This window comes from Mustela lutreola, chromosome 2 (genome assembly GCF_030435805.1).
Source record: "Mustela lutreola isolate mMusLut2 chromosome 2, mMusLut2.pri, whole genome shotgun sequence".
Classification (NCBI taxonomy): Eukaryota; Metazoa; Chordata; class Mammalia; order Carnivora; family Mustelidae; genus Mustela; species Mustela lutreola.
The window spans coordinates 220215269-220240564 of NC_081291.1; the positions used below are offsets into that span (position 1 = coordinate 220215269).

Below are 25296 nucleotides of genomic sequence, written 5' to 3' on the forward strand. Positions count from 1 at the left end.
AAAGGGGAGGGCTCTGGAGCCATGTGAATGAAGAGAGTGTGAGGGCAAAGAGATGGAAGAGGAGAGGGTGTTGGATTTGGAACCCAAGAGAATGTTTTCTGTCTAGAGACAGAAAGACAAAAATGAAGTCAGAGAGAGGTGGGAAACATTCAAGAGGCATTTGAGGCTTGTCTGATGTGGCAAAGAAGCATAGTAGTGAAAATAAACACAGTCAGAATTAAGATCTTTCCATGGGTAAGTTTTAAAATGTAGACAGTGATTAAATGCCTTTATAGAGAAAGCAATAAATTAAACCCTGAGAGCTGAGCATCAGATGCGGGGGGTGGGGATGTCTCTGGGGAGGGCACTACACTGGGCTTTGAGAGATGGGATATTTGAGACCTTCAAGTCTTTGAAAGGCATCTTCCATGTGGAGGGAGCAATGTTCAGGATAGGAATGGGTTTGTACAGAGAATAGGAAAAAGTTAGATTTAATAGGAGTAGATTTCTTTGAAGCAAAACTATGGGCAATAGGACCAGACAGGTGTACTTGGGATGGTTTGATACTATCCTTAAATATAAATTTATTCAGCAGGAAATGGGGCACCATGAAAGGTATTTTAACATAGAGGAGATTCTGAGCTTGGGAGGATACTTCTTACCTGCTGTTAGTGCTGAATCATTGCATCTAGAAGTTTCTTCAACTACAGAAATAGAGTTGTGCATATCTTATTTCCATTCCTCTCTAATCCCAGCCTAAGCATGTTTATGTGATATTTGCAACACCCGTCCTAGGTAGCTGGTCCCAGGCAGTCTCTGGGATGTCTATGCTAACAACTTCTGTTGGTTTAGAATGGTCCATGCTCAGGGTGACATTGAAAAGATAGTTCCATAAACAGGCATGGGTTTGGCAAAAGGCCAGGATAACAGACCACTTCCTCTTTCATTGTCAACTCTTATGATTTAGCTTGTTGAATTAGTTCATCAAATTAAATATATATATATATATATATATATATATATATATATAATCTTATTTTATGTGATATGCAATATTATATATAATGAAAAGAATATTCCATTCACATCTAAGAGCCACCTATTTTGGCCAAAGTTCTGCCCATCAACTGTGGCCATGTGCTCTTGGATAAAATTGAGAGTGTCAGAATAAAGTGTTTCCCGTTGCAGTCATACCCCTCCTTCCTCTGAGGCTGGCTTCAGCATCCTTCTCAACACATTACTCAAGATAGTCACTATACATATATGAAACATATCCACCATATTTGAACTAAATGATATGCAATAGTGAGTCCAAGTCTAACATTTTTATCATAATAATGATATCATAATAATAAATAATAAAATCATTTATTATTTTATCATCTTCTGATAATAGCCCCATTCAGGAACATCAAAAAGCCTCTGAAAACCAGCCAAGGTCGCACACTGTGATCTGACTACTGTTGCTTGTATTGACATCACAAGTCCGCCCCTCTTCTGTCAGTGTTCAGACAAGGTGGGCATTATTAATTCAACAGTTAGGTAATGTGATCTCAGATGCATCTCCTGTGGCCTAATGGAAATCTTGCACGTTCAGACAGACCTGAATTCGAATCCTAAGTCCCAACCTCCCCAGCTGTGTAATCTTGAGCAATCTGTCTGAGCATTCATTTCCTCATCTGCAAAATGGGGTAATACTGGTCTCAACAGGACTGTTGTGAGGATTAATGGAAGGCTTTAGTGAGAGTCTGGAAGTTATCTTGTAATAAGAGCTCCATCAAAGGTGGTCAGCATCACCATTCCAAGCTACCATCCAACTTACGTTTCACGTACAGGCGGCCTATCACCTTAGCAGTGCCGTATCTGTTGGAAACTTCACACACATAGCTGCCTGAGTCTGAAGGACGAGTGTTCTCAATGAGCAGCCCCGTCACAGTCTTCTGGAACCTTCCAGAAAGTTCCAGAGGCATGTTGTCCTTCAGCCAGCGATAATCTGGCTCAGGATGCCCAAGCGCTTTGCAAGGCAACTCCACACGCTGCCCTGCCATGGCTTTGCGATGATCAAACCCATCCAGTATGGATGGGGCTGAGTTCGCTGGGTCTGAAGGAGAAAGAAAAACTCTTAGATGTGGTGAATGAGTTGAAGTGGTCATTTAGAATCATAGGACCTCGTGTATAAGTTAATCTATACATCATGCTAACTATTGACAACAGATCTTTAAGATTTTATTAAAGAACAGAAAGAAAAACCCTATTCATTGAAATTTCTTCTATTCAGAATTTTCAAAAAGCTAAAGCAGAAAAGGTTCTGCTTTTCATTTCCCACTAAATAACTAAGAACTCCAGAATCAGCAGGCCTCTACAGGAGCTGCTGGCCCAGGCCAAGAACTGAGTTGTCTTGTGACCAGAGAACATCAGGCTTCCCCTTTCAAAAGAACAACAGTAGCAGAGATAGTGGTTTGACATTAGTAAAATTTATTTCACACACACAAAAGAGAGTTTTATAGAGAGTTATTGAATTTGAAGTGTTTTATTTATTCATTTCACAATATTGTTGAGCCTCACATCCAAGGCCAGTATACAGTCCGGAATTAGAGACTCGGTGACAAATGAGACAGGAAACCCTCATGGAGACCCTCATGGAGCTTACAACCAATTCCATGAGTGGGGCTGGCAGGCAATGTGCAAGCACACGAACACATAAAGGTGGTGTGGCCTGTAGTAGGTACAATGAAGAATTGGAAAGCCTGACATAACAGTGAGTGAAGGTGGATGTGTCAGGAGTGGGGTGAGGGGGACTTAGGGGTGGTGATCATGGATGTCTTTCACGATCTCTGAGGACAGACAAAGTAATGAAGATGATGAAGGTGTGGCAAAAATCAAATAGTTATTACATATGACACAGCCTTGCTTTTACAACACAACGGTATATAGTTCACCTGTTCTCCCCAATGAGGTTTCCCTCGTATTGAGTTCTCAAGCCTGTTGAAGAAAAGGACCAACTGCTCTCAAGAACTGGGTCAGTGGAAACCATGCAGCTGCATGACCAAGCTTGCTTTGAGGAATCAACGTTCTCAGGGCATATTATGAAGAATGCAAAAACAGAGGTCCACTTTTGGATGCCCAACATAAAAGTCAGTAACCTTTCCTTAGCCTTTCTGTTACTCTTCCTGTTCAGAACTTGTGCTAGACCACACACATGAGTGGTAGCACTGATTTCCACATGTATATACAGAACAGATATGGGCTCCTGGCTCCCGAACTCTTCTTACCTTTGCCTTGGTTAGAAAAGCACCATGGCTGTTGTGATCTGCCTACAGTAAACCCAAAAACAAAGGACTGGATATCCTCTATCCTATCAAAGAACCTTCTGGAATGGTCTCTTAAAGTGCTGTGATTCCACAGTTAGCCACCGGGGGCAGTCAGGAGACCTGAGTGAAAGTGGCAAACCCACTGAGCAGAAGCTGCTCTTGCCGGAGCTTTCCTTGGTGATCAATGGAGATAAAATCCACAACATACCGCTGCCTGTATGTTGCTATAGAGCAACATACCTTCTTGGTGCTATATGAGAACAATGTGAATGTTCTCATGGGATATGACAACGGACTCTAAGAATCTCCTTTCTAGGACTCTTCTGCAGTTTCATTGTCCATTATAACTGAAGAATTCCATAGCCCATTATTATTCTCACTCACATGGCTGGGTGCAGGGCTCCAGAGGGATTACAGACCTAAGAAACCCACAACAACAGGTGCAGAGTCCTTGCCAGCGAAGGCCTTATTGCTTCAATCCTCTCCTGAAGGAAGTTAGACAGACTTTGGAAAGTGTTGAAGAGCAAGTGAGTTTTTTATGGACCACAGAGTTACAAAATTTAGTGCTTTGCCTAGAGTGGGAAGTAGCTCTGATGGTAGAGAAGGTGATCCAAAGAAGGTGTCACTCCTTTGGTGGGCATGGCTATTTATTTGTTTAGTTATTTTGTAGAACAGGTCTACAATCCAGGAAACAAACGGTGCCCATTTTTTTTTTTAAAGGTGCCCACTTCTAATGTGAGTCACACAAACGCAATACCTAATGATTTCACTTAAAATTTTTGTTCTGCAACTAATAGTTGATAGAAATTTCTCAAATATGCTTAAAGTAGTATTGTTTAAATCTGACTTTTTTTTTTTTTTTAGAAAGAATGCAACGATTGAATATCCATATCAAAAAGAACATTTTAGAAACCTTGCCTCACACCACCTACAAAAATTAACTTGAGGGGCGCCTGGGTGGCTCAGTGGGTTAAGCCGCTGCCTTCGGCTCAGGTCATGATCTCAGGGTCCTGGGATGGAGTCCCGCATCGGGCTCTCTGCTCAGCGGGGAGCCTGCTTCCTCCTCTCTCTCTCTCTCTCTCTCTCTCTCTCTCTGCCTGCCTCTCTGCCTACTTGTGATCTCTCTCTGTCAAATAAATAAATAAAATCTTAAAAAAAAAATTAACTTGAAACAGGTCATAGATTTAAATGTGTGAGTTAAAACTTTAGAACTTTCAGATGAAATGATAAGAAAAAGTCTTTATTACCTTGGGTCTGTCAGAGTTCTAAGATATGACACAAAGGACACAAGTGTCAAAAAATCAATATATTATACTTTATGACAATAAAAATAGTTGACATTTTTCAAGAAATCACTGAGGAAAAAATAAGGAGCAACTTACTGGGAGAACATATTTGCAAATAATATTTCTGATAAAGAACCTCTTTCCAAAAAATATAAATAGCTCTGAGATCTCTATGATAAGAAAAAAAAATCAAAATTTTGACAAAAGACAGAACGAATGCCCAGGCAGCTCAGTTGGTTAAGCATCTGCCTTCAGCTCAGGTCATGATCCCGGAGTCCTGGGATTGAGTCCCGCACTGGGCTCCCTGCTCAGTGGGGATTCTGCTTCTCCCTCTGCCTGCCACCCCCCACCCGCTTGTTCTCTCTCTCTCTGAGAAATAAATATATAAAATCTTTTTTTAAGGGGCACCTGGGTGGCTCAGTGGGTTAAGCCACTGCCTTCGGCTCAGGTCATGATCTCAGGGTCCTGGGATCAAGTCCCGTGTCGGGTTCTCTGCTCAGTGGGGAGCCTGCTTCTCTCTCTCTCTCTCTCTCTGCCTGCCTCTCTGTCTACTTGTGATCTCTCTCTGTCAAATAAATAAATAAAAATCCTTAAAAAAAAATCTTTTTTTTAAAAATAGGTAAAAGATCTGAATAGATCTATCGCCAAAGAAGACATACAAATGACAAATAAGCACATGGAAAGATGCTCAGTGTCATTAGCCACCAGGGAATTGCCAATTAAAACTATAATGAGATACTACTTCATACCCACTAGGATAGTTTTAATAAAAAACACAAACAAGAACTGGTGCTCATAAGAAGTGGGGAAGAAATGGGTCCCCTATACACTATTGATAAAAAAGTAAAGTGGTATGGCCACTTTGGAAATAGTTTAGCTATTTCTCAAAATGCTCAACTTCACTTTACTACAGTGCCCCAGAAGTCTACTGCTTAGGTATCCATCCCAGACAAGTGAAATTGTGTTGACTCAAAGACCTGTTTACAGATGTTCCTGGCAGAATTTTACATAATAGCCAATAAGCGGAAACAACCTGATGTCCATCAGTTAGAGAAGGGATAAATGAGATGTGTGTGTACATACAAAGCAATATTGTTCAGCAATCAAAAATGGTGAACTACTGATACATCTTACAACATAAATGAACCACAAAAGATTGAGGAAGTGGTGATGCAACATGGAGGCTTAAGTGGGTAGAAGAATAAATGAAACAAGATGGGATTGGGAGGGAGACAAACCATAAGTGACTCTTAATCTCACAAAACAAACTGAGGGTTGCCGGGGGGAGGGGGTTGGGGAGAAGGAGGTGGGATTATGGACATTGGGGAGGGTATGTGATTTGGTGAGTGCTGTGAAGTGTGTAAACCCGCTGATTCACAGACCTGGGGATAAAAATATATGTATATAAAAAATATATGTTTATAAAAAATAAAAAATTAAAAAAATATAAAATTAAAAAAAAAAAAAGATTATGCTAAATGAAAGAAGCTTGATACAAAGCCACATGTTGTGAGATGCGATTTATAGGGAATATTCAGAAGGTGCCCATCTGTAGAGACAGGCAGTAAATTAGTGGTTACCTGGGGCCAGAAATGGGAATTAGGATTGACTTCAAATGGGTCACAGGGAGTTTTCTGGATGGTGTAAATGTTCTAAACTTGGATGACATTGATGGTTGCTCCACTTTCTATGTTTACTAAAATCACTGACTTGGATAATTAACATGGGTGGAGTTGATGGACGGTAAATTAAATCTCAATAAAGCTACTTTGCAAAAAAAAAAAAAAAAGTGGCACATTTCTTTTCTATTTTAAATACACAATTTAAGCAATGCTTGAGACAGACTCTATGGGGGAAATTTGGTCATGTACAAAATTAGTACAACCAAACAGCACTGTATTTAATTTTCATCCCCTCATCTTCAATCTGTTTATCTAATTTAAAAATAAGTTTTGATCACAAAAACTTGCAAACTCACATATGAGTAGAAAAATAATATAATGCATCTCATATATTCATCACCCAGACACAAGAGGCATTAAAAATTCTTTTATCATGTATTTGTTTATTTCTTTATAGTCTTTGCCTTTGGTGCTATCATACTGAATCAAATTGTAGAACCTATGTCATCTTATCACTATATCATTAGTATGTTTCTCTAACAAAAATAAAAGTTTTCTTATAAAACTGCAATATGAAATAAGTCAAGCAGAGAAAGTCAATTATCATACGGTTTCACTTACTTGTGGAGCATAAGGAATGACATGGAGGACATTAGGGGAAGGAAGGGAAAAGTGAAGGAAAGGAAATCCGAGGGGGAGAGGAGCCACAAGAGACTGCGGACTCAGAAACAAACTGAAGGTTTTAGAGGGCAGGGGCGTAGAGGATGGATGAGCCCAGTGATGGGTATTAAGGATGGCACATATGGCATGGAGCAATGGGTGTTATACATAGTGAATCTTGGAACACTGAAAAAATAAAATAAAATAAAATAAGAATGAATGAATAAATAAAACCACAATATCAGTAACATACAAGAGTTATAATAACCTCTTGATACCATCTAGTATCCACACCATATTCACTTTTCCTGATGAGCTAAGAACACATCATTATTACATTATTAGTATTTGTAATTGTGCTTAGTATATCAGCCTTGTTGTACAGTTTACAGTTAATGACTCTCGATTCTCTTTTCATTCAAAGCAGGCTTCCCCTTTTATCTTTCATGTCTTTGACTTGTTGAAGAAGCCAGGTGAGTTGTTGTATAGGAAACCTCCAGTCTGAATTTCTTTCTTGATGGTGTCATTGAGCATGTTCCTCTGGCAGTATTTCTTATAAACTGCAATTTAGCTCTCATGAGCAATTAGATCAAACTCAGCCCCTTTCCTCTCTCTCTGCATGCATACAACATGAAGCTCTCCTGCACTCAGTGACGCTGAATTGATCAACAAGTTCGGGTGAAAAAGTTTATCTGAATCACTTATTTCATTAGGGATTGAAATCATTTTCTAAATGCCATAGCTCCTTCACACTCGGTAGATGTAATTATTCTGCAAATAAGAACTTTTCTCCCTTAAATAGGATTCTTCAGTTATTTTGAAGTACAATAGTCACAGGAAAGATAAAGAGAATTGCGGTTCTCTTTAACCTACCAAGTATCAAAATCAAGAGTTGGTGCCCTAGTTTCCCCTACGAAGGCTCATGAGATTCTTACTGTTGCTTTGGTTGTTATTAAATAGATATGTGTGTGTATCAAAGTATATACAAATATACAATATGCATATGTACATGACAAATATACAATATGCATATGCACATGTGTGTATTCATAATGAAATCAAAAGTTTTTAAAATGTTATATGGTTATCAATCAAACACAATCATTATTTTTGAAATTCATCTCATCAACTCTCAGCCAAGGAAAACCCCTTCAGAATTTGTCCCCTGTATCATTTTGACAAGACCCCATTAATGTTTCAGGCCCATTTATACGTTTCCTGTCCCAGACACTACAATCCACCACTCTTCCAAGGAGCCATGGTCCCTTTAGGGGGAGTACTATAAGGACACTAGGATCTAGACATTAGAGGTGCTTGCTGCTGTCCACTGCCCATTGCTTCCAGGCCTTTTCAACGTAAATACCTTGGGGACCCAGTCATAAGAATATAGCAAGTGTGCACTAATAGTTTCTATTGGACATTTTAAGAAATTTTGTAGTTTTATCTTTCCTCTTACACTGAAAGTCTTGGTTCCAAATAAGAGTAGCATAAGCATGATCATCCCCTCCACCCCGTTATCCATTATAGTATTTTATAGGATGGGGCCCTCCAGGGTCTCTCAGGGCTCGTGACCACCTCTGTCACCCTTAGTAATGCTGAGTCACTCGAGTCACTCTGGCTCAATTTGACTCCTAAGGCCAGCAGTTCCCTCGGGGTGACTCTGTTCTGCTGAAAGGAGTATTTGTTGGACACTTGGGAGACCTTCGAGGAGCTGGGCCACCACTGAGTGATATGGTCATCTCTGACTGCTCTCATGGCTGTTTGTACCCATCTTCCACTCTGAAGTCAGATCGGTCTACCCGAGGGTGGTGAATGCTCCTTGATACATTTCCCAGGGGCCACTCAAGGGCAGATTTTCTGCTTTGGAGAGGAGTATCTATTGACGATTCTGCAGTTCTGTGACCATGAGGAGTCCCAGCAGCTTGGACCCGTTTGGTGCCCCCCCGCTTCTGCTACACGGTGGCCATTCCTGCATGCCCCCACTGTGGTCAGCACTCTGTCCACACACCGACCCATGACCACATGCCACTGAGTGCTCCTAGGAGGCTTTGTTCCTGTGTGTTTTCTCTTTTGCCATTATATTTGGTCTACTTTCATTTCAGGAGTTTAAGAGCATTAGAAACCTTGTCACTAGCATGCCCCCACAAGACCCAACCCCATGTGTGCATTTTTAAATGCTTATAAATCTAAAGTAAAATTAATTTTTATTTTTCCTTCAAAGTTTAGATTCCTAGAATAGTCATCTGCACTCAGTGTTGATGGTCTATTTTCTAACAGTAACAATTTCCTCCCTCAACTACATTATTAACATTTCTGTGAAAAAAGGTCCTCACAGTCATGTGCTACATACACAGACTCTCTCAAGGATCTTTCCATGGCCCTTGACTCAGTTGACCCTACAGCTACACCTCTAACCCCAAATGCTCAGAATCTTGGCATGAGACATTCCTTCATGATATTGTGCCCTGAGGCTCCACACTTCCCATCACAAATGCCCACTGGGTGACCTCATGGACCCCACACCCTTCCACATGAGTCTTGCTGTCTATGCTTAAAACATTAGTAAGACATTCTATTCAACAACAACAACAACAACAAACTTGGAATTAAGAAAAGTAAATTTGCCTCTCCAACCCTAAGACTTAAATTTGAAAATTAGTATTTAATAATTAAGAATAGAGAGAAACAAGTCCACATTTCAGGGTTCTCTCTCTCTCTCCTTCTCTCTCTCTCTCTTTTTCTTCCCTAGTTCTCTCCTTCTTTTTAGATTTTCTATTCAGGTTTCTTTTTCAAGAAAGATGGGCTTTCAGGGATGCCTGGGTGTCTCAGTCGGTTAAGCATCTGTCTTCAATGAGGTCATGATCCCAGGGTCCTGGGATTGAGTCCCACATCAGGCTCTCTGCTCAGCGGGGAGCCTGCTTCCCTCTCTCTCTGCCTGCCTCTCTGCCTGCTTGTGATCTCTCTCTGTCAAGTAAATAAAATAAAATCTTAAGAAAAAAAAGATGGGCTCTCAAAATACCATCACTTATTTCATTTTGGGGGGATGGAAGATGTTTTTTTGCTTCTTTTGCTAAAATTCAATTTAATCTTGTACCCAGATCCACCCCGTAACACTTTCCCTTTCTTGTCTCGATACTATTATGACATTCCTCTTGACTGCACATGAGATCTTTTCGAGGATATTCTGAGCAAGTAGAACACCGAGCTGTCATTAAAGCCACACAGACAAAGATCACAGAGGCCATTCACTTTCTCACTTGTTTTTCTCCAGTCTTTTTTGTTTTTTTTAAATGGGGTATAATTTTACTGCACTGACTGCTCTTGCTCTTAACAGAAGTAACAATGTAGACCTATAAAGGGATAAAGTAACAACTGGCATGAAGAAGAAGAGGTAAAGAAAAAGTATTTTTGTGTGCAGAGAAAAAAAATCTCTTGATTCTGAGTTGTATTTGCAAAGCCCCTGGAAACATGGTGGACTCTGGCTCTTTTAAGGATGTGAATGCAGATGAGAAGCCCAGCAAAAGCACAGTGAGTGGGTGTTCGGGCAGTAATGTTTTTAATTATGCCAACGGTCAACAGCTTTCTGTCCCGTCTCCCTCACGAAGCATCACTACAAATAAGATAAAGATATTCAGGTCACAAAGCAGTTTTACCTCCTAAAGCTGCAAGGGCAAAGGCCAGATTTTGCACCAGATTTCTAGGACCGAGATGGACATCTCACATTCTAATTGGGCTCCTTGAAGAGCTAGCATATCACCGGGTGAGGGGGTTGCTTACTTGTCTGACAGATGGGCCAGTGGTGAAGATTATGCAAAAGGTGGATATTTTCTCAAAGCGTAAATGCTAGAAAGGAAGGCACAAAACTGACATATTACCAGCAGAGTGGAATCAACAGCCTTCAGGTTTTCCTCCCGTGGGAATAATTCTGGACAGAAGTGGAAGGAGTGACTATCCCTTTACCTTTCAATGTGGGTTTTTTCCCCAATATTGTTAGACATAATATGGGGAACAAGAGCCATGTTCTCTGCGTCCGTGCTCTTCTCCCTCAGAGCTATGTGTCACCGAAAGCCTCACAGTGCTGGTGGACAGGACACAAACACACAGGGCAAGGAGGCATTCCCCTCAAAGCAGAAGCCATATCGGGTCGCAGGACTGTGGAATTTTACAAAACCTGAAATGGCTTCTCTTGGAATACCTATATGGGTAATGTATAGTATTAGGATTGGTTTAAAAAGAAAAAAAATAAATAGCTTCAGTTGCTAAAATATTTTGAGGAAAAAAGAACTCTTTGTTTGAGTCATGAATTCTACAAGTTTGGTTGACTTGGGTCAGGACTCTCATGAAGGAAGAACAAAAATGGTAACCACGGTCTCAAAGGACTTTTACCTGATACAAAGAGTCGAGCGCTGTTACTCTGCCGGGTCTCCCCCGTGTATCTATGCCGCGTGATACAGCGGTAGTTATATAATCCATCTTCATTCTGTACATCTTTAATATACAAGGCTCCCGTGGATGTGATGAGAAATCTAGATCCTGCAACAGAAGAAAAGGACCACCCAATTAGAACAGAAGGAAAGCAACTCAAATCTCACCAACGGAGACAGTGTCTTCCCCAACTGAAGGAAGCCTAGGCAAAGGCTAATGATGGGAGTGTGTCGGTTACTCTGAGTCCAAGATATTTTAAATTTTCAATTACCCTAAAGTAGGAGTTTCGAGTAAGTATCCTACACAGTAAATATATACTTAGAAAACCTGATCTCATGAATGAAGTTTTAAGGTCATGTTTGCTCATCAGAGCGGAGAACGGGCGTACAATGATGTTCAGTGAGTTTAACAGATTTTTCTTGGTGACTACTTCTCTCTTACAACGTGATAAATCAAGGGACTGTTAACCTCATTCGGTGAACCTCACACGAGCATGAACTTTCACCTCAGTTTGACGTGTTTCCATGAAACTCACACACGTTAGGCAGGAAAGGAGTGAAATATCCACAAACTTCCCAGAAGGACTGTCTTACCTCCTCATAATAACAACCAACACTTAACACTTGATTCTGAGACTAAGACCAGTTCCCCATTATCAGTGTTCTGGAGGCCTGTGTGGTTTCTCAGTCACGACTCCGACCATGGTCAACTATCACTTTCCCTCTGGGATGCACGCCTTTTCTGGTCTCCCCATACCGAACTGTCCACACTAAGAGACCAGATGCCAGTGCTGCTCTAGGAAGGATGAAGATGATTCTTCCTTTGAAAATGTAAATAGCTGAAGACAGTTTTTACTGTTCAATTATAATTTGATGATAAACCAAAGGAAGGCAAAGGCATGAACCCCGAAGCGAGCTGTGACACCCAGATGGGGAGTGACTCAGGATCCCACTCGCTGAAGCTGTCTGATTGTCTTACAGAATATTTCTCTGCCTGCTACAGTTCTAGTTGGGGGATAATGCAATTTTGTGACTTTTGGTAAGTGCTAATATACCAATAATTCGCTTTATTTTATTGTTTGTTGTTTTTAGGTTCATTTGAAACTTCCTTTTTTTTTTTTTTTTTTTAATTTGAGTCAGAACTTACCAGGCATCTTGACTTTGATAATTTTAGGTCTCAAATAGTTAAGTTATGAACACAATTCCTACAGCCCTTGGTTGTATTTTTATAAAGACTACACTTTTTTCCTTAACCAGTTGTTCACATAAAATAAAAATGGTTTATGGTTTCTAACCCAAGTAAGAGCAATTCAAAAGGGCATGGATAAGAAAAAAATTCACAAAACAGATACCAATCTAGAATAATCTTTGTAAAAGAATGCAAATTAACAAAAAAAGTACAAAAATCTTTAAGTAAAAAAATTCACTTTTTAAACCATTTTAGTTATTTCAGGATATATTATAAATATGGTAGATATTAGAATAACTAGAAAAGCAAATGCTGTATATTCTAGATATTTTTGCTTTATCCTCCCCCAAAGAGAAAGCAACTAAAAATACCTTTTGCCACTTGTCATATGTCATCACACACCAGCATTTCTTACCAATACATACTCTGTATAATTGAAACATTCTTTCTTTCAATATATTTTGCAAACTTACATGATGTTTTAATAACCACCTCTTTTAAAGTACTGATCCACAGACAGTAAAGAGGAACAAAAAGATCATGTGTGTCATTCCTGGCACCTTCCATCGGCAGCAGTGATATGTAAGTGGAAGTGCTCTGCGTACCGCTTGCTTAAAAGCGCAGGGAAATGCACCGGGAGGAAGCAGCCGCACGCGCTCATTACTCTGCCGATTCTGAGAAGGCACTATTCTCCAGGCACATTTAATTTAACCACTTCTTGCTCCTGTAACATCTCACTTTTTTTTTTTTTTTCACCACTTAGTACGCCAAATAAGACCCTTAAGACATGTTGTTTCAGAAGAACTTGAACTTCATTTGTTTCAAATATTCCTGAGGGGTTCATAGGAAGAAGGAATTGGCCCAGCTACTGTACCACATTGAAACTATCTCGGTCTAGTGCCTCATTTCCCACTGAAACCCGTTTCAAAATCGACCAACATTTTAAATCAAAACAAAGATGGAGAACGGAAGCCTTTGACAAGGAGAGAACCCTGAAGACCCAGGGTCTGGGTTAGTCTGAACCCCCAGTGGAATTTTCAGGCTCAACAAGGACACAGAGTCTTTGGAGCACCAGATGTCTTGTCTCCATGGTGATAAGAAATCATCTTAACGGCTCCCTAACTTGCCACCACGTGCCATTTCCTGCCTTCTATCATCGGAGCCTTTTATAACACAGAGAAAAGAAGGTTCGTTCACATCCTGAAAGGGGTTTGAAGAATGTAGCTCTGTTCAAATAAGCAAACACTGAGATACAAAATATGAGTATTAGTAATCGAAGCACACACGAACTCTGTCTCTGTCTCACATACACATATACATGCACACACACACACACACACACACATACACCCCTTTGCTACTCACAACTATCTGGTAAGATACAACTGTGCAAAAAGCCAAAATTTTATAGGTGATTTTATTTCCCTTGGAAAGCCATTAGCACTTCAGATGAACACACGTCTCAAACACAGTGCATACTTGGTGTCATGTTAAACGTGGCAGATCAGTCAACTGAATGATAGTGAATGATTTGGGGGGCTCTGGGTCATCATTATGGATATCAATTATTGAGCTACACTGCTGAGTTATTACAGGGATGTCTCAGAAGCTATCTTGGGTTCTCAACATGCACTAAATGGTTCCCAGATATTGAAGTCCCAGTTCTGTTTTCAGCAGTGTATCTGCTCCTTCCTTTGCTCCCAAGCAAACCAAGAGTTCTTCTCTCTGCTGCCCATATCCCCATCAACACATCCACAAGGTGATACATTCAGTACTCTGAGAGGTGGAAACCAGACACAGCACAGTTGTTAGAGCATTGCATAAACTAAGAATCTGTGAGTCACGAGGAAGTGTTGGTGTGGTTCTCCAGTGTTATTGATGTGAGCTTGTATGCCAGTGCCACTAACAAGCCCACAGCTTGGGTCCAGGTCAGCCAGCTCAGCACAGGGGCTAGAGGGATATTTCTATCTAGAGACCTAAAGCTAGCAAAGAAAATGGAACATCCGCACAATTGAGAGTATTCTAGGAACACTCAGTGTTTAGGTCCCGCAGCTACACTCTTCCTGTTTCCTTTTCAAGTTTTTTATGCAATAGCATCAGAGCAGAAATTAAAACAGTGGCAGTCTTAGCCATCCATTTGCCCAGTTACATGTAGCTGAAGATCTGAGCTGCAGAAGGCAGGCATCAGAGATGTCCAGAAGGAAGCACATGGAAACTGATGCTAGGAAATCCAGAGTTGAAGGATATGCCATTTAGTGGGCCAGCAGTCTCCTGGGCTCTGGGAATCCAAAAAGGAATGAGACACAGCCTCTGTCTTCAGGGGGCTTATGACCTGAAGAGATTTCGGTCTTAGGGTAGGAGACACGGCATCAAAGAGAGGAAATGATATGGAAGGGAAAAAGCTAAAGTGTGATCAGGAAACCCTGTCTCACCTGGCTGAAGGGAACTGCTAATACCAGGGAGGAAAACTGTATTATTACCAAACCTGCCTATGTCCTTGCAGATGGCTCCAACATAAATAATTAAGTTTCTGTTTAAAGCCTCCTTCATTAATCTGCTTGTTCAGTCTACTCAGCTAATTTTTTTCTCATTCTTTTTTTTTTTTTTAAGATTTTATTTATTTATTTGACAGAGAGAGACACAGCAAGAGAGGGAGCACAAGCAGGGGGAGTAGGAGAGGGAGAATCAGGCTTCCTGCCAAACAGGGAGCTAGGGAGTCTGATGCGGGGCTTGATTCCAGGAAACTGGGATCATGACCAGAGCCCAAGGCAGATGCTTAACGACTGAGCCACCCAGACACCCCTTTTTTCTTATTCTTTTTTCTTTTTAAGATTATTTATTTATTAATTTATTTGACAGACAGATATGGCAAATAGGCAGGGAGGCAGGCAGGGGCGGGGCAGGGGGCACAGTAGGCTCCTCGCTGAGCAGAGAGCCCAATACGGGCCTCAATCCCAGGGCCATGAGATCATGACCTGAGCTTTAAGCCACTGAGCCCCCCAGGTGCCCCCTTTTTTCTCATTCTTATAAAGAATCAAGTTAAAAGATCTTTTCCTTGGTACCAGGTAGAACAAGCTTACCTGCCTGTAAGGATTTCTCATTGTGGGAGAAAGAGATGGGTTTTACTCATTTGTTAAGAAAAAAAAAAAAAATGAGCAAAGGAAAAAAAAGAGAGAGCGAGAAAGAGAGATAATAAGAAACAGACTCTTAACTACAGAAAATAAACTGATGGTCAGCAGGGGGAGGGTTGTGGGGGGGAAGTAGGTGATGGGGGATCCGGAGGGCACCTGTCCTGATGAGCACTGAGTGCTCATTGTTGGATCACTACTGTGCACCTGAAAAATGACATAACACTGTAAGTTAACTACACTTGAATTAAAGTTAAAACTTAACACAACACGAAAAAAGAGTAAAAAGTAAAAACAAAGGTAACCACAAAAACTGGGTTTTAGAATCCAGTGGCTCCAGATCCCCAACCTGTCAAAGTCACCTTCCAGACAAGACATTCAGCCTCTTTAAACTTGGGCTTGTGTTTGTAGGAAAGGCAGGTGGTGAAGAGCTTCCTCTTCATTCCGGTGTTGAAGCTCAGATTACTGCGTACCTGTCATGTCTCAGGTAGTCATGCATCAAGTGGGGGTATCTAGAGAAGCAGGCATGATGTGTTCTTTTGCTGTTCTGCTGGGCTTGGTCAGTGGTCTGCCAACCGCATGAGCACAAAGCTGGCCAGGGCCATCAGCCTGCCTGGGCCAGACAGAAAAGAGCCCACAGACACAGTATTGAATTGTTCAAGTATTTGCTGACTTCTCCGAAGCAGCCTCATGTAGCAGGAAAAGCACCTGAGTGGAAACAGCCCAGCTGAGTTTTACATCACATTCCTGCCACTTGAAGCTATGTCATCATGGGCAAAATATTTCCCAAACCCCCGTGAACCAGGATCACACAACAGGGAACTGGCAGGGTGCGGAGGGACTGAACAAGGCCTGCAGAGCAGCTTGCTAAATTCCAGGGTGCGGCTGGGGGCAGAGGACGGCCGTGCCTACAGCATCCTCAGACATCCTCCCCGCAGGGAGCTGGGACATTTGTGGAAACCCAAGGTCTTCCTCTACAATCATCATCATGTGATTTGACTAAGAATATTCCCTGTATATTGGTCAGTATCTAAACACAAGACAGATATTCTGAAGTTTTCCAAAGTAACCATTTCTCACCCTTTGTATCTCATCCAAAGCAAGGTCCTTCCGTTCCTCCTTCGAAGATACATTCAGAATGGTACGCTTCCCCATCTCTGCTACACGCCCAGGTCTGGAGGTCTCAGGCTTGTCTCACTCTGTTTCTACTGCTCCTCCCAGCCTGTTCCCCATCCAACAGCCGTGGTCATTCAGCGCAGTAGATCAGATAGATCATTTACCGTCCACTGGATCCCACTCAACTGAATTATTCTTGGTGGCCTACAATGGCTCAGGCTTTGACCATATTTCCAAAAGCCATTCACCCCCTCTCTCCCTTTGCCACCACAGTCCAGCCAACCTGTCCTCTTAATTGCTCTACCTGAGGAATCCTGAGCCCATCTCTCTGCCTGGCTGACTCCTTCTTATCTTTCTAGCCTCAGTTCCTAAATCAACTTCCCAGCAATGCCAACCCACATGAACGTACCCACGGTCACTCATGCTCACAGAGCTTGATTTTATTACATCTACGTGAGGTTGCCTCGTGTATGTTTAAGATTGGCATAACATCTCTCTCCTCCAACCAGAATAGCAGAAACTTGATTTGCCTTCTCGATTTTTCATCTCCGTTACTCAGAGCGGTGCCTAGCTGTGCTATCTAGAAATATTTGTTCAGGAGGCGGGCGGCTGAAATGGTCTATCATTGCTTGTATACAAATGTGTCTCTTCTTAAGTCTGGGTAAAAAGCAAGCAAGCTGAAATACCTCTTTTTAGGTTTCAACATGTAACTGTCTCATGTATAATACATAAATACTGTATTTTTTCCCCTCTAGGAGTGACTATAATATATTCTTTTATGAAAATGAGCATATTTTAAGATTTTGCTGTTAATTATTCTTTCATTATGCTCTCTGGCTTTTTCCCATGCAGCCGGGCTATAAGCTCTTCAATAGGGACAATACTATGTTCAGGAAGATTTTAAACGCATATTTGATTTTTCACTTAGTCAGAAATATATCTTAGGGGTTTTTTGCTTTTGCAATCTGAACTGAGTTAATAGTAATTAAAAGAACAGATGGTTCTTCTAATAGGATGCCAACTGGTAGCGTAACACAATGAAACTTTTATCAGCTGTGCCTGCCACCTCCAAGTGACAGCCGGCTGTGTCATGAAACTGAGCTTTGTCCCGGGCGCTTTCCATAACAGTCTCCAAGAAATAAGAGGAAGATTGAAAGCTAAGTTCTAAGTATACGGTGCCAGAAACAAGATGAGCTTCTGAATGGATATCTTAACACTTTGGGGGGTTTGAAAGCTGAATTAGCATTAACTAAAATAGAAGTGGAAGCAGATAAATATATATATATAGTATATATATATATATACTATATATATACACACACACACACACACACACACCCATATATATAAATATGCATGTTTTATATGCATATTTATATATATTTAAAATCTATGATAAAGTTAAAGTTATTGCCTTCTCTTAATTCAGATGTAGAGTAGAATGGAATTGAAGTATTCCTTTGGTTCTGAGGTAGATCTGTTGTGTGATGTGACAGTGGATGCCAAGCCACAGTTAGATATCTGTGTGAAGAAGCAGCTACAGAAACAACTTGGACAGGTGAGTGGCCTGATAAAAATGATTGTTCAAAGAAAATTATGTTGAAAGCTACATATAAGGGAGAGGAGTAGGTCCTCAAGATAAGACTTCTAACCTGGTGTTGTGGGTTGAAGTGGGTTCCCATCCCCCCAAATTCAGGAGTTAAGTTCTAACCCCCAAGACCACATTCCAAATATGTGGTCTTATTTGGAAATAGGTTCATCACAGGTGTAATTAGTTAAGATTAGGGTGCACCTCTAATTGAATGTGGTGGTTGTCAGAACAAGTGGAAATTTGGACACAGACATCTAGGTTTTGGCAGTAGTCCTAATCAGAGCTAACAGGTATTACCTGCTTAGTCTGAACATCCTGTGTTTTGACCCATTTGGTTCTCACAACAACCCCACGAGACAGGCACTGTTATTATTCCCACTTTATAGATGAGAACGATAAGGAACAGAAATTAAGTGACTTGCCCATGTTCCTACAACTTTTGGTATCCCCACCAGCATGTTACCCTGGTATCATGCCTGGGAGCTCACAGCCCCGCTCTGGGTTGTGTCCCAAGACACAAAGCACAGGAACAGGGATAGTAGAACCTAAGTGACACATCCAGAATCATTTAAGCCAAAGAATAAACAGAACTGGATTAGGAGAAGAGTGTTCCAAGTGCTCAGTCTGAAGAATGAACAGGACTGTGATGGTGCTGACAGGCAAAGAAGCTGGGGAAGGTGTCTGTTTTCATAGGGAAGGCATGCTTCCTTATGGTGTGTGATAAAAGTCAGGCTGGAGACAGAGCTCTGGGGATCAAACTCTGCATTCCACAAAGCCCTTCATGTGAACTGATGCCCAGGAACCCCTCAGGTCAGGAGTGGAGGAAAAGGGGTAGCAAGACATAGCAAGAAAAAGGAGGGACAGAGACCCAGGAGGGCATGGAATTCTGAAAACCAGGTGGGGAGGACTTCCAGAAAGGATGGTAGAGACATAAGCATTGCATCTCCCTATCAGCACAAACTAGAATTCACATGTGACCTAAAAGGGTCTCCGTGTCATCTTCTGTACAGTGGGGAGATATTACCTTCCAGAAAATACTGCAATGTTGAGTAAGAACATCCATGTGAGTGCCTGCTAGGGAAAGCCATTCTAAAATAGTTGTAATCTGCAATAAAATGCAATGATAAAGTATCCCAATTGGCTAGGTCAATAAAAATATTAAATATCTAGCTATAGACAGCTAGGCATGTCTGCAATGAGCTTAAAGATTGCTACAAATCATTACCAAAGGGCAAAATAGTGTAAGACTTGGGTAAATGAAGAGGTATGAATCCCAGAATTAGACAGCCTGATATTGCAAAAATGTCCACCATCCACAAATGAAATTAATTGTATTTTGATTGATTTCTGAATGGAATTTATCTAGAACTTGACAAAAGTCAATGTGGATTAAAACAAGATGTGATTTTTCACCCAGGAGATTAGGAAAACATTAAAATATGCAATAATATGTAGTCTTCACAGGGCATAGGGAATGCACACATACTGTAGGAACATAAATGGGGGACGTCTCGGTTTTTGGTGGGCTCTCCAGTGGCCCATTTCAAATATAGAAATTGCATACAGTTCCCTCTAGCTTGACCCTTCAAAGAGCCTGTCCTATGGAAAGACTCAAACATGTGCACACACCAATGCAAGCAGAAGAGGTACACCTTGGCCTGTGCAAATGTGAAAAACCATAAACAAACCTAAATGCCAATCAAAGGGTGAATAAATGAACTGCTGGTGTATCCATACTATGCAGCCCTTTAAAAGACAATAAGGTACAACACCCAGTGCACCATGCAATATGTAACAATGAGTCTTGGAACACTGAAAAAAATAAAATTAAAATAAAATAACAAAAATAAAATAAAATAATAAAATAGACAACAAGGTAAATGTAGGCAGGCTGCAATACTGCATGTGAAGATTTGCAAGACATCAAATACAGTGAGTATAGGACACTTCATAATGTCCTGTATGAAAGGCAATGGATGTGTGCCTGTGTATAAATTTGTGTAAATGAACAGAGAGCAAGGTGTCAGAAGATACCCACCAAAATGTCAGCTGTAGTCACCTCTGAAGTCACCAGCAGACTAGGGCAAGGGAAGGGAGAATTACAGGTTTTATTTCATAGTCTCGGGTGTTTGAGTATCTTAAAGGAAGACTCTATTAGTGCACTGCTTGTGCCGTTGAAATTTATTCTGAAGAAGGTGTCAGTGGGTGGTGAGCATATGGACGCAGCAGGCGTAGACCAAACTCATTTGAGCAACATGACAGAGAGGAAGGAGAAAAATCTAGGATAATATTTATATTGGAGTAAATGTGTCAAAGGATGGCCTTTTGTTAAGGTTGGTTTTCAATCTGATCACATTGACGCCTACCAAAAAGCATAAGGGAGGGGCTTTCAATATTTACCCTGATCTTTGAAACCGTCCCTCCAACAATCCAACCCCAATGTCTCAGCAGTGGGTATCGGATCTCCTATCTCCCAACCCTTCTTTGGTAACACAGGGCTTTACCCCTCATTGTATTGAATCTAGTCTGTTTGCATGTGTAACTCTGCCTCCCCCAATGTCAGCAACCTCTCCAAGGCAGGTCAATCCCCGGGTTTGCCTTACTTGCCTACTGTTTCCCCCCACCTCACTCAGTGTTGAATTAAATGCTCATTTGAATACTGATGACCTACTTATTTTGGATTTTTCCCGAAAATTGGCTCAGTACACAGGGCATCATATTTTCAGGATCTGCTGTGCTTACAAAAGTGTCACCAAGATATTCAAAGGAGTCCTGAAGCACCAGCCTAGATCTTGGGTTGCCTGGAGGAAATCACTTGCTCACAAAGCATGACGTTACCCCCGCACATGGGGCCTGAAGAATAAACTAGGAACCCTGGGCTAGATCTGATAAGTAAGGAGTGATTTGGTGTACATATGTTAAATTCTCTCAGAGCAATCTAAGACATTTTTCTTATGTAAATAAAATTCTCTCAGTGAAATTCTCCTGCAGTTAAATGAGGCTCAATTATACACTACTAATTTCAGCCTGCACACTGCATTCCAACTGTATACCTAATTACCCTATTTAGTCTCTTAATGATCAGATCTTCGTTCTTGAGCAGATAGTGCAGTCTGCCATTAATCTTTCCTCTAGTTAGATTCCAAGTTATTTAAATGGATAAATCCTTGGAAAGAATAGAATTTGATTTTCAAAGGAATTATTTTAAGGATTTTTTTTTTTTTAAAGAGCCGAAGAAACTTATAAAATTTAAATTGTTATGTCTTCATTTATATGATGAACAGAACGGTTTAGGGCCCTGATATCTAGGAACAAATATTTTGGTGGGGGAGAAAATCAAAGCAAGTAAATAGACAAAGAAAATAATTACAAAATGAGATAAGGGCTCTTAAGGGAATTAAGGCATGGAGGCTGAATCCACATGAATAGAATTGCTGTTTAGACAGGGTGGGGGAGGAAGGGTTTCTGTGCAGGGTACTTTTGGCAGGAGGCACAGTGGATGGGAGAGTAGGGCTGAGAGAAAGAAAGAAAAGAAAGCATGTGCCAAGGTCCTGAGGTGGGGAAATGGTGGCACATTCAAGCAGTTGAAATAAAATAAGTTTTGAAAGTAGAATTGACTGGATGTGGATTTGGCCTGGAGGCTGGGGTGAGGTCAAAGGCAACTTGTAGGTTTGGGGGAGGGGTGCTGGCAACTGGAGAGGAAAACATTCGCTGGAAAGGAGAAGCCTTGGGGCATGGCACTGGTTGTCCATGGGTGACTTATTTTGGACTTTTGGGCTTTAACAGATTGTGGGGAAGGTAAGAAAAAGAATGCCATGAGGGCTACTTGTCATATCGGGGTAACTCCCATCTGGAAAGACGCATCAACAGTATTCCCTGTCCCATGAGATTTCTGACTTTGAGGTAGGAAGAGCATACGTATTTCATGCTGATCACCTGTTCCAGTTGTGGCTGTGTGATACCGTACTCATTAAAAAGCAACCTTTTCAGAAAGGAAAAGAAAGAGGAGAAGAACAAAACACCGTTCTTCAATCTGCAATGCCTGTGCTTATGCTGGCTGACCATGCTGTGGACCCAAGAGGCACGGGAGCCCCTGGGCTTCTTTATGAAACACACTGAAAATTAATCATAAAGTTAGTCTGCCTCATGCATATGACATATGGCTATGGGAAAGAATTTAGAAAAATAGGAACCATTAAGGCTGAAAATAGACACAGTGGCCACTTAATATTACAGGATAATGGTTCTTCCCATGGTGGGCAGTGACCTATTAATGGGCTGTGAAATCAATTTCATGGATTGTAACTTTGTTTTTAAAAAATAAAATAGAGTCGATGGAGCGGATTGGCGTGCATCACAAATAGGACGGGTAGGTCTTCTGTGAAAGCTTTGTTTGAATTCACAGGAGCCCATACAGATTGTGGACCCTATGTCTATGTCTATGTCTATAGACCCTTTGTCTATGTCTGTGTGCATGCGTCTCTGTATACATATGTGCTTACTGGGTCCCTAAAAATGTCTTTTTCCCTATGTATTTCTTACTGTGAGTAAAGGAAAAAAGTTTGGAAGAGCACTGTTAAGCATCTGGCAATCTGGCTGTTCTTTTTCACTAGGTTTCCCACCTCCAGGCAAGTCTCATGGTCTTCATCTATCTGGAATACTTAAAGTCTTCCCTACAGACGCAGACTGGCAAGGCTCTAAGGCCGCAGATCGGGTGGTCCTTACAGTCACAGTGGCAGGTGAAGCCACTGACTTCTTTTCTCAGCTGCATCATTTGAAAGTCTTGGATTACCTCTGTTTCTTGACCATGCGAGAAAGTGTCTACAGGAATTACAGGGTATCTACTGAGCATTCGTGCAAATCTGCATGCAAGTATATAGTTACAAATCTCCCTCCCCCACAACAATGGTAGAAATCATGGTGGATACAGCTCCCAGAGATTGGATACCATATCCTCTTGTTTTCAAGTGGTCTGATCCAATGGGATTGGGTAGAATCCAGTTTCCATGTCCCAGAGCCTTAGGCTGTAAGAGTAACTCAATTTCCCAAATGGCTTCTCAGCACCTAGCTGACCATGAAACCTATCGCCTGGCAGAGTCTTTCCTAACAAAACATTACTAATACAGTCATATAGCAATTGTGGAGCTGGTAATGGGGTTGAAGGTAACCCCATGGCTAAAGGCTAATTTCTAATTATAGGGAAAGAAAACTCACCATAAGTGTATGAGACATACAAAGCATGATGAAACAGTGCCAGTTCAATATACATTTGTGTTGAGGTAAAGAAACACTGAAAGATAATATGTCCATGATGAATCAGGATGAGACAGGGCCACTGTTGGAACACAGGCTGATGAGATTTTACAAAGAAATGCCATGAGAACATACATTGAGAAGTTTTTACCCGACACGTGTCATCAGTGCTTCCAAGTCTTCCACAGGGAAAGCCTCTGGAGGGCGGCCCCCACCTACCCACCAGCTGTGTGCCTCTGTCTTCCTTTTGCTCTGATTCTCAGGATATTCTGTGAGGACAAATGATCTCTGCTCCTCCCCCAACACTTGTTGATCTCCTTTTTCTTTTTCCTTAATCACAGGAAAAGTAAGCCACTGGCTAAGAGCCCTTGGAGGGCAGCTGAATCTGGCCAGAATTTAATATTACTGTTTTGTTTTCACTATATTTGCATTGTTTTTAATTTAAGAATCTTTTTTATTAAGTTTTGTATTTTAATTCCAGTATAGTTAATGTATGGTGTGATATTAGCTTCAGGTATACAATACAGTGATTCATCTCTTCCATAGGACACCTGGCGCTCACCGCAGCAGGAGCCCTCCTTCATCCCCATCACCTTTTTGGGGAAGTGGCCATCTCCAACCCACCGCCCCTCTGGGGACCATCAGTGTGTTCTTTGTAGTTAAGAGGCTGGCTCTTGGTTTGTCTCTCTTTCTCTCTTTTCCCTTGGCTCATTTATTTTGGTTCTCAAATTCCACATATGAGTGAAATTTTTCACTATATTTGTATTTGATACACACAAACACACCTATACATAGCTAACCATACTACTTAAAGGCAGCAATGCACGTATTCTTTAAGATTATATTGACTTCAGACAATATGAGTCCTGTAGACAGATAAATAACAGAGAAGATGATATTCAGTGACTGCAGAAATCGTAAAGGTGGTTCATGAATGACCAAACTTTGAGATGCACTATGTGCATGATGCTTCCAAGGAGAGTGAATTATATACATTGTTGCTTGAAGAAAAGGAAGGCCAGACAGATCTGGACTCACAGAGGGCCCAGTCAGGACAAAGCTGGTGACCTGGGAAAGCACAGGACGCGCCGTCCGTGTGTTACACCACTGAGGACGTGAGCAGTACAGTAGGCTGCTGGGAGGCCCACGGCTTGGTGCCAGGATAGTGGCAGATAGTGGCAGATGATTTCCAGATTGCAAGTCAAGAGCTAAACCCAAGTGAAGCTAAACCCAATTATGGTTGGAGAGGGAGCAGAACCGAATGTAGACGATGTTTCCAAAGCCAGGCAACAAGACATTCAGTGGCAGCGGAAGCCACTGGGGCAGCACCAGGCCAGAGCAGAGAGAGACAGGGCAGAGGGCTCAGCATCACGACAAGGGGTCCCCAGTCCACAAGGGACCTGTGCTTTAGAGGAAGTTCCGGCCTTACAGCGATCTATGTCTTCTGACTTGCCCTGCTGCTATGTCCTCAGTCCCTCTTCCTCCTTCCCTTTTTCATGTAATTAAAGAAATACAAACCGCCACAGGCAGAAAATGTTCACCTGCGTGCCCACCACACAGAGCTGACCACTGTTGACATTCTTACGTGCTCTACTTATTCTAATGAAACAAATAACGCTTTACAAAAAAAGGATAAATTCCTCTCTTTGTTCCCTCTCCTCTCCTATCTTTTCCTCCTAAAATGCCATCATTATCAGGATTTTTTAAAAAATATTTTATTTATTTAGTTGACAGAGA

At 41.4% G+C, this 25296-nt stretch overlaps 1 protein-coding gene across 1 annotated transcript in view; it reads right to left on the reverse strand.

Annotated features, from left to right (window-relative positions):
• The window catches only part of DSCAM (DS cell adhesion molecule), a 749662-nt gene that overhangs the window by 295591 nt on the left and 428775 nt on the right, over positions 1-25296 (reverse strand). Inside the window, exons 5-6 of the mRNA XM_059165108.1 lie at positions 11245-11391; positions 1802-2080 (exon numbers count right to left, since the gene is read on the reverse strand). Of these exons, the coding sequence (XP_059021091.1) occupies positions 1802-2080; positions 11245-11391 (426 nt within the window). The remainder of the gene's footprint in view (positions 1-1801; positions 2081-11244; positions 11392-25296) is intronic.